The sequence below is a fragment of the Rattus rattus genome, chromosome 2, assembly GCF_011064425.1.
Source record: "Rattus rattus isolate New Zealand chromosome 2, Rrattus_CSIRO_v1, whole genome shotgun sequence".
Taxonomy (NCBI): domain Eukaryota; kingdom Metazoa; phylum Chordata; class Mammalia; order Rodentia; family Muridae; genus Rattus; species Rattus rattus.
Genome location: NC_046155.1, coordinates 100,751,128 through 100,766,875, shown reverse-complemented (window position 1 = coordinate 100,766,875; position 15,748 = coordinate 100,751,128). Strand labels below are relative to the sequence as shown.

At 45.0% G+C, this 15,748-nt stretch overlaps 1 protein-coding gene across 1 annotated transcript; it reads right to left on the bottom strand.

Moving 5' to 3' along the window:
- Positions 1 to 2,877: 2,877 nt before the first annotated feature.
- On the bottom strand, positions 2,878 to 14,996 carry Has1 (hyaluronan synthase 1). Its single transcript, XM_032893139.1, has 5 exons — positions 14,952 to 14,996; positions 9,818 to 10,525; positions 7,635 to 7,860; positions 7,035 to 7,167; positions 2,878 to 3,854 (listed from the first exon to the last, which is right to left on the bottom strand). Exons 1-5 carry the CDS (start codon positions 14,958 to 14,960, stop codon positions 3,179 to 3,181), a joined length of 1,752 nt encoding a protein of 583 aa, XP_032749030.1. The 5' UTR covers positions 14,961 to 14,996; the 3' UTR covers positions 2,878 to 3,178.
- Positions 14,997 to 15,748: the final 752 nt, after the last annotated feature.

The following is a 15,748-nucleotide window of genomic DNA, read 5'->3' as shown; positions in this document are numbered from 1 at the left end:
CTGTGTAAGTCTTGTGTGTGTGCCTGTGTGTGTCTCTGTGTGTGTGTTTCCCATGCTAGGAAAAGACTGACAGCAGGCAGGGAAAGGCATAGAGGCAGGAAGACGAAGCTGTCTGATCATAGTGTCATCCACACATAGGCAGTGAAGAAAGAAGGGAAGAGTGGGGCTGTAATCTTGATCTTCCCACCTCCAGCTTCCAAGTGCAGGCATAACAGGTCTGTACTAACATATGTAGTTTATGTAGTGCTGGGTTGAAACTCAGCTTCATTCATGCTAGATAAGCAGTTTAGGAGCTAAGTAACATCTTCAGTCCAGAACAAACAAGACAGAACCAGAAGGAGCAAGTTGCTGAAACTCCTGTTTCTTCCTAACACTCAGGTGAAGAAAACATCCTTCTGTGGGAGGGCCATGGTTTTAACAATGTAGATATAATTAATAACCTTAATTTGATGACCAATTTTGTGGAATGGTGGATAGGTGCAGTGGGGTTGCTGGTCATGTGATTTCCTTGGGGTTTCAACAGTGAGAGTCAACATGAGTCATAGGGAAATGGAAACCAAAACCACAAAAGAGAAAACAAACTGCAGCCACTGTGGCAGCTTGTAATTAAAATGTTAGGTAATAATTTTGGAGAGAGAGAGATCAAAAGCCTCATCACGTTCGCTAGCAGTGAGGTGAAACAGAGTAGCCCCTGTGGGAAAATCTGGCAGTTCCTTCAAGAATTACGATCTGGAAAGATGTCCCAGTGAGCAAAGGACTTGCAGTGAATCAGAAGGACCTAAGTTCAAATCCCCAGAACTCATGTAATCCTTTTTCTTCTACGGCAAGATGAGAAATTTTTATTGAGTGAAGAGAAAGAGTACGTTTTTGTGCAAATGGGTTTGCATGCCTGTTTGTGCATCTGGAGTTGAGGAGTTTCTCAGATGACTTCTATCATGTTCTATCTATTCCTCTGAGGCAGAGTTTCTCCCTGATTTTGGAGCTTGTGTTTTCTTGGCTAGGTTGGACAAGGATAACCTTGAACTCCTGATCCTCTCTCTCATCTCCATCTTCCGGGAATATCCTAGGAAGCTTGTGGCAGCCAAGGCTGACAGATACAGTGGCTAAATAAAGACTTTGCCTGAAACATAGTGGAAATTGAGTACTGGATGCTGAGGTGACATATTCTTTGACCTCCAAGTGTGTACATAGTCACATGAATGTACACATACACACACACACACATGCATATACACATACATACACACCTGAGTATACACACAAAAACCACAAAATTAATGAACCGGCTGGGGTTGCCGATGTGGCTCAGTTAGTTAGTGGAGTGATTGCGTCCATGCTTGAAGTCCCCAGTTCTGTCCTCTGAATGATATGAGCTGTGTGTGGATTGGTGCCTACAATTCCGAAACTCAGAAGATGAAGGCTGGAGGATCAGAAGCTCAAGGTCATCCTTGCCGTGATTGAGGCTAAGTTGTGCTCTATAAGAGTCTGTCTGAAAATAAGAGTTAAAAAGAACTGCTCTAAGACCTAGTAGTTCTTTTCCTAGGAGTATATCCAAGGGGATTAAAATCTTAGGCCTACACAAAAACTCATTGAAGGATGTCATCAACCTAAGTATCTGTCACCTGATAATAAAGTACATAAAATATAGGTTGTGTCCCTGTTGTGGTATGCTGCTTAAAAATAATAAAAAGGAGTAAGACAGAGTCAATGGCATGGATGAGTTTTGAATGTGTTATGCTGAATTGTGTCACTAAAGATCACAGACTGCCTGATTCCAATTATATGAACTATCTAGAACAGGCGAATTCACAGTGGCTACCTTGTGTGGATGTGCAGGGGCAGGGGCATTGGGAAGAAGCCTGACCACCAGTGGGTCTAGAGTTGCCTGGGGAGTGATGGAAATGTAAGATTATGGCTGTGGCTAAAATCAATTTATGCCAGCTTTTTCATGGAATATTGCTCTCCACAAAAAGAAAAATATGGTAGTTAAGAAAACTGAGTTCAAGAAAGCCTTCGTGGGACAAGCTTTAATGTAGTCCAGAATGACCTTGAACTCTGTTTGCAACAAAGTGTGATGTTTCACTTTGATCGTCCACTTGACACCTGGCAACCAGTCTCTGTTTTAATGTGGCCTTGCTGTGAGTGATTTTATCTAGGTTCATTGATGTGGGATGAGTCTCCCTGAACACAGGCAGCACGATTTTATGGGCTGGCCTCTAGACTGATTGAAAAGTGAGCTGAGCAGCAACTATGGGTTCATTAATCCATGGCTCTCTTCTCTTGCCTGGATGTGATCTGACTAGCTGCTTCGAGTTACCACTGCCTTGACTTCCGTGCAATAATGGACGATAGCCTGGAATTTTAAGCCATATAAACCCTTTCTTCCTTGTTGCTTTTGTTGGGATAATTTCTCACAGCAGCAAGACACAAATGTAATTGAGAATGGCTTGAACTTCTCATCTTCCTGCATCCAACTTCCAGGTGATAGGGATTATAGGTGTGCATCCTATCCTCTGGCTAATAAATGCTTTTTCTTTAGTTTATATGTAAGATGCATGAGTGCTTTGTCTGCATGTACACGTCTGTGCGCTACACCCATGGAGACCAGAAGATGATGTTGGATCCCCAAGAACTGAAGTTACACAGGTCATAAGCCACCATGTGGGTACTGGAAATTGTACTCGGGTCCTCTGGAAGACATGCTAGTGCTCTTAACTGTTGCCTCACCAGCTTGAATAACCACGTTTTGGGAAGATAGAACCTAGGTTTCTAGGGAGGAGCATGTCCTGTGGAGGTTCAAACATCCATCACACCAGGATGGAGATGGGGCCTGGTGTCCCAAATATTCAGTGACAAGAAAGTGGGAAGACGAGTTTGGAAGAAAATAAATAAAAAAATTTATTATATCTTACAGTACAAACATTAAATAGCAACAGGGAGAAAGCAGAGGCCTTCTGACCCTGGTCCTATAATCCCACTCCCTGATCAATAAATTACCCCTCCCCAGAGACCGAGAAGTCAGAATTCCAATACAGTCCATAGTGAAGAATCTGTAATGATTCCTCTTTTCAAAAAGAAGGGAAACTCAGTCCCCATGAAATCCGTGGCTCCAGGGCTACCTCATAAGGACTCCTCTTGCCTCTTTCAACAGCCCTCAGGGGCATCTTCATACCCAGACTCATACCTGGACACGGTAGCCACCGCTCCGACGTCTGCACAGTCTCCTTACACCTACCCAATAGACAGTCAACATTATCACCCAGTAGGCCACATAGGCACCGGCCCCAGCAGCAAGGTGGTAGGCTTCAGCTGCTCGTGATGGGCCACTCCAGTCAGCTCTGACCTCCTGGGCCACACTGCGGATCAGGCCTCCAAGCAGCAGTAGAGCCCAGAGTGCCAGGGGCAACACGGGTACATAGTTAGCAGCCAGTTTCTTCCGGCCCGAGGTGCCCCAACCACTTTGATTCATGGTAACCAACGCCAGGAATTTGGCAGGCAGCAGGCCGCACATGTAGAGTGGTGCATAGAGTGACAGCAGCACCATGCGCAGGCAGCCACGCAGCCAGGCGGCAAAGGCTGCCTTTGCCAGTGCCACGCCCTGCACGCAGAGCAGCACCCAGAGCAGCGCCCACGGGCGCCCTGCATAGAAGAGCCTCAGCACCGTGGCAGCCACGAAGAAAGGGAAGAGGCCAGAAACCACCGCTTCATAGGTCATCCACGCATGGTGGCGGTGCCACCACAGGGCGTTGTATAGCCACTCTCGGAAATAAGATTTGGACCAGCGGGTCTGCTGGCTCAGCCAACGAAGGAAAGAGGAGGGCGTCTCTGAATAGCATCTGGAGCGCGAGGTATACCTGACAGACACAGAGAAAGAAAGGCATCGGTATTTTCTCCCTGAGGCCTGGGCAGGAGTTTTAAATTTTATGATCATTTTATCTGCTTGATTATTTGGCTTGTGTGTGTGCATGTGTGCCTCATGTCATCGAGTTATAGATGGAGTTCTAGGTGATTGTGAGCTGTCCTGTGGGTGCTGGATATTGAAACTAGGTCCTCTCCCAGAGAAGCCAGTGCTCTTCTTTGCTGAGTTGTCTGTCCTGTCCAGTTGGCAGAATTTCAAAGTGATCACTTTCACTACTATTGGTTTTTTTTCACTTTTCTTTTCTATGTTTTGTTGTCACTGACTAAACACCTGACAATAATAGCTTATGGAAGGAAGAGTTTATTATGCCTCATAGTTCAGAGATAATGTCTGGCATGGAAGGGAAAGCACAGAGACAGCAATATTAGGCATCCGATCACATTGTATCCATAGATAGGAAGCAGAGAGGAATGAATGGTGTGCTGTGTGTGTGCATGAGTAGGCTTACGCACTGTGTGGAAGTCAGTGGACTGTTGACAGGAATCAGCTCTCATCCTCAGACTTTAAGCAGCCAACGCAACCTGGCTAGCCCAGCTTGCTTCTTTGTACTCAAACGGAAGGACCTCATCCCACAAAATGGTGGTGCTCACATGTAGGATGGGTTTTCTCACTTTTATGAACCTAATTTAGAAAATCCTTGCCCGACATGCCCAGAGATTTGTCTTCAAGGTGCTCATACATCCTGCCAGGTTGCCAATATTAGCTATCATACCTAATATCTCTGAGCTTCAGTTTGATGTTGAAAGGTTTGTTTTATTTGATTGTTTTGCTTATGTGTGCTACTCTGTGTGTCTGTGTATGTGTGTGTGTGTGTGTGTGTGTGTGTGTGGTGGTGGGGGACATGGATGCCCATGTGTGTGGACGCACAAGGAGGCCAGAAGTGTCCCAAGTCTCCTATAGATGGAGGTAGAGACAACTGTGAACACCAGACTTAGGTGCTAGATTCAACTTCCGTCCTCTGGAAGAGGTCCTCTTAACCAACCAACCATCTCTCCAGTCTTCTAAGCATAGTTTCTATGGACCAATACCACTATTTCATATTTACAACAGCCCAGATTGTACGAAGGTCAAAGTGTCAAGCCGTTTCTAGTAACTACTCAATCATTGTGAGCTACTGCTATTTTCCCTGTGACTAACATCGCTCCTAGAGACATGACTAACACTATAGTCATTAATACTATAGTCATCGGTGATTTGACTAAGCGTTGACTAAAATGGCAAGTCCTGCCATGAGGAGCAAGACAAGACTGGCTGTTACCCAGGTTATTATCTGTGTAAGAAATTCTGAAAAGAGCAGTTGGACCCCTTCCTGTGGTTGAGGCAGAAAGAATTAATCTGTCCCTACATGGCTTAGCAACACCATCAAGGTTAGCTGGTTTTCCCTTTTCCAAACAGGGAAAGTCACAGGTGGTCAGAAACAGTTAATTAGGCAACATCAGTCAAACTAGTCTATTGCCAAGGGCAGTCCTTGACAGAGTAGCTCTTCCTTGTGTCATGTGGCACCCTCCATGCCCTGTTTGCTTCTGCTTTTGCAGTTTGTACCCAAACCAGCTGGCTAGAGGATGCTGGTAGATGCCAGCCTTCTCCTTAAAGATTCATGATTCCTCCATGATTCATTTTTGGTGAAGGTCCTAATGATCCTTTTACAAGAGGACCCATATTGGCTTCCTGTCCTCTTGGTGCCCTAGGCTAAAATGAGATTATTCCAAACTAGCAGTTTCCTCCAAACTGAAACAGTTTCTGAAACATTTCTTCTTGGAGGGAGGACCTGAGATCATAAAAGTTAATGGAATCTCCTGAAATTTACAAGACCAAGACTCAGCAAGCTTAAAATGTTACAGAAACTCTCCTAAGGGAGGTGCGTGTGTCAGGGGAAGGGGGGAGTTCTTCAGTGAAGCTATGAGCTCTTACAAGCTGTCAAAGCTGCCTCAGAATCATTAATACATAAGCAAACCCTGTAATCTCAATAACACCATGTTAAACTTGTGTAGATTTTGTTTTGCCTTGTTATTTGTTTGTTTTGGTATACCATTTGTGCCCTGGGGCAAATGGATGTCTGTTCACATCTGTGCCAGTTAGTTTCATCTTGCCACAATCTAGAATCACCTGAGAGGAAAGCCTCCTTTGAGAAGCTGTCTAGATCAGGTTGGCCCTTGGCCTATCTGTGGGGAACTGTCTTGATTGTTTACTGAGGTGGCAAGGCTCCTGTGAACTTGAGTAACACTATTTCACAGGGCAGGCACTGAAAGTGTAAGAGTAGAGAAAGCTAGCTATATATTAAGCAGAAGGCCGCAACCTGACAATTTCCATTCATCCCTCTCTGCTTTTGAATGTGGATGTGATGTCACTGGCTGCTTGAGTTCCTGCCTTGATTCAGTGAAGCACTGGGATCAGGAACTGTAAGCCAAATAAACAAGCTCTCTCTTAAGTGGTTTGTCATCAAGGATATTTGTGGCTGAAACAAAAATTAAATTAGATCACTACTCCTTCCCTGGGAAAAGTCACAGAACATACTATATAGGTTGCCACTCCAGTTAGAGACATTGTCTCCTCAAAGCAAGGAAGAATTTGTCTTCCTTTGCCTACCACGGTGCCTCTAAAGCATCCAATAGAGACTTAGTAAATTCATATTGTCACTGAAAGACTTCTCTAGAGTACCTAGGGGTGATCAGGCACACTTCTCTGTCAGCAGTTGCCTACTCTTTCTTGCTGCATTTATCACCAGTTTTCACTCACCCTATTCACTCAGCTCACCCCTCTCACTTCACTTCCATACCGGTTTGGTCTTCATGGTACAGCCCACTCAACCTGACCGCCTTGTCTCTTCTATGTGGAATTAACACATCCTCACATTGTCTTGCTTGGTGGAGACCATTTATTGAAAAGAGTTCATAAAAACCCTTTCCAATCTTTCCAAAAGCTCCAATTTACTTCTAATATCAAACTCTTTGAAGGCCATTGGCTGAATACAAATGGCTCCTCTGTCTCTTATGGTATCTATCCTCTGTCTCTCTGTCTCTGTCCTGTCTCTGTCTCTCCCCCCCCCTTCCCGTCTGTGTCCATCAAGGAAACTCACTTGAATCACACATTTCACCACTTGGTCCCCTTAACTTACTTGGTAGCGTAGCCCATGCTAAGCATGCGGTTGGTGAGGTGCCTGTCATCTCCAAATGTGCAGTGGGTGCCCAGGAACTTCTGGTTGTACCAGGCCTCCAGGAACTGCTGCAGGAGATTGTTTCTGTATAGACCTAGGTAGAATAGGGAGTACCCAAGCATCAGCCTCCATTGTGGACAATATTCTGTTTCCCACCCTGTTCTTCCTCATCTCAGTCCTCGTACCTCACCATCCCCCCCAAGCATCCCCAGCCTTAGACTCAAGCCCATTCCACTGTGTTTGTCACATAACCATGCACTCTAAACTCACCAATCTCCTGAAAAAGCCACTGCATTCTCAGTGCCCTGTTCAACCTCATCCCACTCCCCTCCACGTGCTCTTTTGTAACCACTTCCCCAATCTTCATTCTTTTCCCTTTCTCAAAATCATTCCTCTCCAGTAAACTCAGCTCAACTCTAACACCATCTCTACCCACTGGCCCCAGTGTTATGTTATCTGAAATCCAGACCCCAGCTCTTTGTCCTCAAATTTAGCCTATCTCTGCCTCCTCTTCTCCCCCATGTTCCCTACCCAAAAGCCCTCCAAACTGCTTTCACTCACCCAGAGGACCACTGATGCAGGACACACAGTGGAAGTAGCTCTGACAAGCTCGCTCCACATTGAAGGCTACCCAGTATCGAAGGCTGCTCAAGAAGCTGACCCAAGAGTCCAGAGGGTTAAGGATTCTCACATCTCCTCCAACAGCACCTACCCGGGGGTCTTCATCCAGCACTCGCACAAGCTCCAGCAGTGCCATGGGGTCTAACCTTGTGTCTGAGTCACAGACCTGTGAAGAGGAAGGTAGCTAGATCAGACAAGAACCTTGCCCAGGGTTGCTGCCTGGAAAGGCTTATAGACACTTTAAACCATTCCCCAGGCTGGGATTGTGGATTATATAAAAGAAGAAAGTGAGCTGACTAAAAGCAGCATTCATCCTGGCTGTGGATGCAATGGCTTAAAGCCCTTGCTGCCTTGACTTCTCCTTCATGAAGAATTATGCGCTGAACTGTGAGCTAAAACATCCCATTCTCCCTTAAGGTGTTTTTGCTGGAGTATTTTCTCACAGTAACATGAAAAGAAACTAAGACAGTAGCATATTAGTGAGTGACTAATGAATTGATGAACATACAAAAATTAAAGATCTATATTTCATAGATAGACGAATGGATGACAAAATGTCAACATTGAAGAAAAAGGCAAAAGGAGGGGTGGAGAATAACCCCTATATAAAAAGGTTAGTGAAAAACTAAGTGGGTTCGGTCCACACTTGTGTGGGTAATATATGGGTGGTAGAACAGTAAAAGAATGTCAGAAAGTAGCATTATATTTAATGCCTAGCTAGGTTGGTGGGTGGATAAATGAATGAGTAGCTAGCTACATGGATGAATGGATGTATGATCAAATACTCTTCTGTCTTCAGTGGCTATATGAATGAAAGAAGGTGATGAGTTTGTTTTTTGCATTCAGTGTTGTGATTTGAATGTGAAATGTCTCCTATAGATTCATATATCATATATCAGACACTTGGTCTGATAGCAGGTAGGAAGGTTGTATAACCTTTAGGAGGTGGCTTTGAAGGAGGAAGTGGGTTATTGGGGGGTAGCTAGTGGGTCTCACTTCCTTTTTTTTCTTCTGCTTCCTATCTTTAGGAGTAGCCTGGTCAGCTTTCTCAAACTCCCAAATCCATTCCTTCCTTATCATGATATACTGTACCATCAAACTGTGAGTCAGAATAAATAATTCCTTCTCTAAGATGACTTTGTCTGGTATTTTGTCACGGCAATCAATATACAAATGGATAGAGTGAATGAGTACTGTACTGGATGTGTAGTCAAATGTGTGTACCATGGAACGAAAAAGAATCACATCTGAGGACTCAGCAAATGGATAGATAAGATTGGCTAAATATCCACATTAAATCAATTCATCAATAGTTGGTGAATGAATGAATGAACGAACGAGAGTCTCAGATGCACGAGAGTGTGGTGATGAAAGAAGAAAGGTTTTAAAGCCTGGCAGATAGCTGGGCAGGTAAGAGTGTGTGTTGTGCAAGCTTGAGGACCCAGATTTTACCCCTCAGCATCACTGTGAAAGACTAGGTGTGGCTGCATATGCTTTTCTGTAACATAGTCTCTCTCTCTCTCTCTCTCTCTCTCTGTGTGTGTGTGTGTGTGTGTGTTTTACTGAGAATTGCTGAGTGCTAGCCTAGCTCTAAGTTCTGTAAGATAGCCAGTCTCAAAGAAATAAAGGAGAGCGAGAATGATGGAGCAGGACACCTGATGTCTCTCTCTCTCTCTCTCTCTCTCTCTCTCTCTCTCTCTCTCTCTCTGTCTGTCTGTCTCTGTCTGTCTGTCTGTCTCTCTCTGTCTCTCTCTGTCTCTCTCTCTCTCTCTCTGTCTGTCTCTCTCTCTCTCTCTCCTCTCTCTCTCTCTCTCTCTCTCTCTCTCTCTCTCTCTCTCTCTCTCTCTCTCTCTCTCTCTCCCTCTCTCTGTCTCTCTCTCTCTCTCTCTCTCTCACACACACACACACACACACACACACACAATTAAGAGAAGACAGAATTGACTCTTATCTACATTGAAGAGTGGATGGTCTGTTGGAGGACGGATTGAAAAAACGAACTGATTTTCTGATCTTTCTGTCTCCACCTCCAAGCATGGCCTTGGATGCACCCTACTCTTTCTGAAGGTTGGGGGCGGGGGATTGTATGATATACTAACAAGTGTCCAGGGGAAACCTCTCACCTGCACGTAGTCCACGGAGTCGCCCAGTGCCTTGAAAGCCGTGTACATGACTTCGCGCTTGCCACCCCAGCGCTGAGCCACGCACACGCACCTGCGGGTCCTCACCAGCGCCTCTACCGCCAGCCGCCCAGGGTCCTCAGCCTCCACCTCGCGGTAGGCACCTTCACCCACAGCACCCGCCGCCTCAGCTGGCTCCCAAGGCTGATGGTAGTTGCCATCCCACACATAGGTGGCAGGGTCCTCATCTGCGAAGACTTCCCGGAACATGTCCACCATGTACAGATCCTCCGCGCGATTGCCGTCTACAACCATAAGCACGCGCAGCCGCGTGCGCGGGTACAGCAGGGCGCGCGCGGAGGTCAAGCACTGGCGCAGGTAAGTGGGGTCCTCCTGGTAGGCTGAGATGGTGAGTGCCACGCTGCGCGCAGTGGCCGCATCCAGGGGTCCCTTCGCAAAAGCGCGCCGCGCAGCCACTGCCACCCTTCGGTGCTCCAGGTAAGCAAAGAGGCTCTGTGCCACTAGGTGCGCACTGAGGAACGCCCCATAGAGCCCAAAGGCCAGGAGGCCATAGGGATCAGAAGCCAGAGGTACTCCTGCTGCGTAGGCCCAGGTCATGAGGCCCAGGATGAGCAGGGCGAAGGTGATCGTGAGCACCCGCCTGGCCAGACCGGAGCAGCAACGCGCTGCCTCTGAGGGCTTTGGCATGTCCTGTGGATGATCAAGGAAGAAGGATCAGCTCTGAGGGCCTGATGGAGGTGACTTTATTTCTGGTAATTCTTCTAAACTGGATCTCAGAACTTCTTAATTATAAGGTTTTTTTTTTTTATTTTAAAGGTTTGGTTATTTTTACTTAATGTGCATGGATGTTTTCTCTGCCTGTATGTCTATGCATGTGCTTGGAGCCGTGGAGGCCAGAAAGGGTATGGGATGCCCTGGATTTGGAGTTACAGGTAATTGTGAGACCGTTTAATCTTGGGATCCAAATTCAGGTCCTCTGCAAGGACATTAGATACTATTAACCTCAGAGATACCTATCTCTCAGGACTACTTATAAAGAAGACAGTCTGAGCACCAAGTTTGAATCTATTGTGACTATTGGCTTAATGCCTGATTTTATTAGTCCCTTCCGGTTTAGTTGAAAAGGTCTATGTTGGTCTATAACTCTATAATTCCCAATCTTCTAGCCTAAGCATCCCGAGTACATGGAAGGAGAGAGGCATCAAACCAGACTTTTACTGACTGCCTACTAAAGTAAGTTACTATGCCTCCCCGTTCCCCAGTTTTAACATCTCATGTATATAAAAGGATCACACAATGGCACTCCTCACACTTTTCCTGTTTTTGTTAGTGGACCAGAATATGGTGCTGGCTGCTAGGTGGGTTAACAGTGCCTACCTCCAATTTGACAATCCTTGGAATCCACAGGATTGAAGGATTGAAATCAACTTGATGTTCTCTGATTAAAACACACACACCTTGGTGTGCTCTCTCACACCCACACAAAAGTAATTTTTACAAATAGAAAAGACAATAAAGTTAAGAATAACCTCACAAACAAAAATTTCTCTGTGCCAAGACACAATACCACCCACTAAACAGTTAATACAAAATGTGTACCAAGTTTCTTAACCCTTTTATATGAACTTGTTTATTTTAGAGATGAGGTCTCCTGTAGGCCTACATGTAGCCAAGGATGACTTTGAACTTCTAATCCTCCTGATGCCTGGCCTGTGCCTCCTTTCTACTGTCCAGTTATTGGGCAGGGCTACGTGCATTTATATATCAGTGGAGGCTGAAAACAGTTTTTGTCTTCTCATCCATAAAATAGGTGAGTAGTAACTTCTGCAGCTCCACCCTGTTCTACAGTAAACCTATGCAGTGGGTCTTATTGTTGTGTCCTGTTACTAAGGACCAAAGACATGCCTTCTCTTTCCAAAGGTCACTCGACTAGTAAGCACAGGACTTAGGGTTCAGACACAGGCAATCTGGATGTTGTATTCCCTCTGTCTTAGGCTACCAGATCCTTCCTGCCTGCCTGACTGAATGTAATCTACATTGGTAACAGCTGAAAGGCAGTAATCTATGTGTGAGTTTCTAATCTTAATTTATAATTTACTGTTTGCGGGGCTGAGGAGGCTGCCCAGTATACACAAAAAAGCTTAGTGAGTGAGCACCCATCTAATGCCAGCAACAGGGAGGCAGAAAGGGGCTTGCTGGTGGCCCATTACAGCTGAAATTGTGAACTCCAAGTTCAGTGGAAACCTTATCTTAAAAAAAATGGGGGGTAGGAGATAAGAGATAGAGGAAGACATTAATCTTGACCTCTGGCCTTCACAGGATCAGGCACAGTTGAGAACACACATATACAGCACACACAGAGAGGCATTAAAATGACAGTGGTGTAGCACTGTCGTCCTAGCGACTTTTGAGGCTGAATGCTATAAAAAGATGTCTAGCTCAAGGCTGGCTTGGTTAACTTAGGGAAATCCTTTCTCAAAATAAAAATAAAGAGGCTGGCAAGGTGGCCTTGCAAGTAAAGGTATTTGCTATTAAGTTTGAGGACCAAAGCTATTAAATTGATCTTCCAAAGTCAAATATAAGAAGGAGAGAACAAACTCTTGCAAGTTATCCTCTGAACTACCAACATGTTATGAGCGCGTGCGGGTGCGTGCGCGCGCGCGCACACACACAAACACACACACACACACACACACACACACACAAATAAACAAATATTTAAGAAAAAAAGTAAAAGGACGGTGGGTGAAAAGTTCAATGGTGGAACATTTTGTCAAGCATGCATGAGGCCCTGGATTCAATCCCAAGCACTTTATGTGTAAATACATAATCTAAATACACAAATTAAGACAGATGTTTCATTGAGTTCTATTTGGTTACTGGAAACTTTGAAATCTGTTTTGACCAAGTGTGATATTTAACTCTTCTTAACTGTCAATTTTACAAAAACCTAAATGTGGGTAAGCCATTTCCATACACAATCTATTTTTCAGTCTTAGTCTGGGGTAAGTGATTAAAACAAAAGACCTCATTAATATTTTGTGTTGGTAAAATATTGACATGATCATTGTGTTTTCTCGCCCGACATGTTCTATGAAGCCCAAGCTGGCCTTGGCTTCACCGTGTGTCTGAGAATGTCCTTGGATTTCTGCCTCTAACTTCTGAGTAATGACAGAGGTAAGCCACCATACTCAGTTTATTTGGTGCTGGGATTGGAACCTGTGTCTTTGTGCACGCAGAGCAATCACTCTACCAGCTGAGCTATATCCCTAGTCCCTAAAATAATCTTGCTTCAAAAGTGTTTGTTTGTGTGTTTATGTGCATGCACATGTGCTCATGCCATAGTGTGTGAGTGAAAGTCAGAGCAACTTTCAGGAGTGAATTCTCCTTCCACCACGTAGGGGAATAAACTCAGGTAATCAGACTGCGCATCAAGCATCTTTGCTCAGTGAGACATTTTATCAGCACCAAACAATCATATTCTTAAATATATAGTAGTGGTCAGTATACTACTTCCCATTACCACTTACATAGTTTTAAATTTGCAAATTGTTTTTAAAACTAAAAGGGGACAACAATATTTTGTGCAGCCTGAATGTTACGTGCAGTTCGATATTCCAGTTTTCTTAACCCAAGCATGAGGACACAATGATGAACTCCTCATTTACCTATCACTGTCCTGGTTCTACCGTGGAACACCAAGGCTGAGTAGTTTCGGCAGAGTCTATAGTGTTCTCCAGTCCTCAAAGGATACCACCGGTTGTTTGGTAGAATAGTTGATAGTTATCTCACTGGGTTGGAGCAAATAAATTACCAGAATTAATTTCCTTTCATTTTCCTTTAAAATTTACAGTTATTCATTTATTTTTTTACTTTGTGTGTGTGTACGTGTGGGTATATGCATGCCACAGTGAATGGGCCTTGGTGTGGACTTGTGTGCGCGGAGAAGGCGGTTGGAAGACAATTATGGGAATAGGTTCCCTTTTTTTAAACCATGTGGGTCTTGCAACCCAAACTCAAGTTGGCAGGTTAAGCAGAAAGAACCTTTACCCTCCCCTCCTGTAGATCATCTTGTGGCCCCCTTTACTTTTTCAAGAGGATCTAAAAATAATATATTATAATTCAGTTTATATTTCTGAACAATAGATATGATATACGGTTTTTATGGGATTTTAAATAAGATACAGGGTCTCCTTGTCGTGCTCAGACTCACCTAAAACTTCTTGACTCAAGCATCCCCCTGCCTCAGCCACGTATCTGAGACCTCAGGGACATGGTACCCAGCTTGAGATAAAAACTTTAAATAACCAATAGCAATTATTCCTTCAGACTCTTTTGTTCCTGTCTAAATGTCTCAAATACAGCTCTGCCTGGGCTCCTAGGGGTAGCTCATCTTACAAAAAAGTTTTGATGCCAGCAATGTGGATGCCTCCACCTATGGCTACACCCACAACACTAAGACCCACACAACTGAAAGCACCATGTTTCACACGACATGTCTCAGGCTGAACACAGGGTTTCTCTCACAGCTATTCAGCGGACCTGAGGACACAAGGCCTCAGCACCAGGAAGAAGCAACATCAAGAAGACATATCAATATGCCAATACATATCCAGACAACCACCACGGGTCTGGGGTGAAGGAGGAGAGGGTTTCAGAAGAAATGCTGAACAGTTAAAACGAACCCCAACCATATGAAACTGCTATTTTTACAGGGCAAGAGAGGTTGAATATTGGTGAATGCATGTATTCCAACTAAGTAGATTCTTATCCCATAAAAATCAAACCCAAAATGCATGTGTTATACACAGGCAAAATCTTCTTTCACTCTTAGGGAACACAAACATATATTTATAGAATCATAGTTGTCTATGGATGACAAACCTTACAGCAATGAACACAGAGGTGGACACTCACATACTCTATGTGCTCACTGTACATGTTCATACATAGATACACATCGACTCACCACATGCACATACAAGCGCATTCTTACTAGACCGTCATCTATATGGTTATATGTCAGTGATTACCCATCCTAGCGCAGACATGACACATGAACACACACACACACACACACACACACACACACACACACACACACACACACACTCACCTGTCTCATGGCTGTGGGTCCTCCTGGATTTTCTCTTTTCCGACTTGCTCTGCAATCTGAGTGTGTCTGAAGCTAGCTGGAGGGGGGCCATTTGAAGACTAACACATTGCGGGGGTGGAGGAGGGCTGACGTCAGACAAGTCTGACTAGGGGCTCTGAGGTCAGGCAGTCCTACTGCTCCACCCTCTTCAATTCCCGACATTTTCCCATCCCCCTCATCAGATAGGGTCTCCCTTCCTAGCCCCTCAAACTGGCCCATCACAAATCCCCTCAATCGTTTTCCCCAGTTCTATCTTTCCCATCTCCTTCAGCTGCCCTCTTGTGTTTCTTTGTATTTTTTTTTCTCCATCTTTCCCTGTCACCACCCCCATCTCCCTGTACCCTGCCCTGTCCCCTCATCTCCTTACCTCTTCCTCTTCTTCACTCTCCCTCATCTCCCCATAGCCCATCTTTCCTCTCCCCAGCCTCTCTACAACTGTGTCCCCCGGGATCACATTTCAGCAACAGACAGAGAAAGTGCACACCGATGCATGCCTGCGGGTGTGCCTGTGTTGCTGGCCTGAGACTCACAGCAGCCTGGAGTTACAGCCAGAATTGTCTGCTCTTTTCTTGGCTGATGTCTGATTGTGTGTGTGTGTGTGTGTGTGTGTGTGTGTGTGTGTGTGTGTGTGTGTGTGTCTATAGTCTATAGTGACACATGTGCACAAATGTGTTCACGTTACAGTCTGGCTGGGGCTCAGGGCTGGAATACTGGCATCGATCTGGGGGATGGCAGTGACTCCAGGAAGTGGCTTGGGC

Coding starts and splice junctions, on each gene's coding strand:
- Has1 (XM_032893139.1), bottom strand. Junction 7,861..9,817: donor ACTCCGTGGACTACGTGCAG/GTGAGAGGTTTC, acceptor TCCTCTTCACAG/GTCTGTGACTCAGACACAAG. Junction 7,168..7,634: donor CTGCATCAGTGGTCCTCTGG/GTGAGTGAAAGC, acceptor TATTCTACCTAG/GTCTATACAGAAACAATCTC.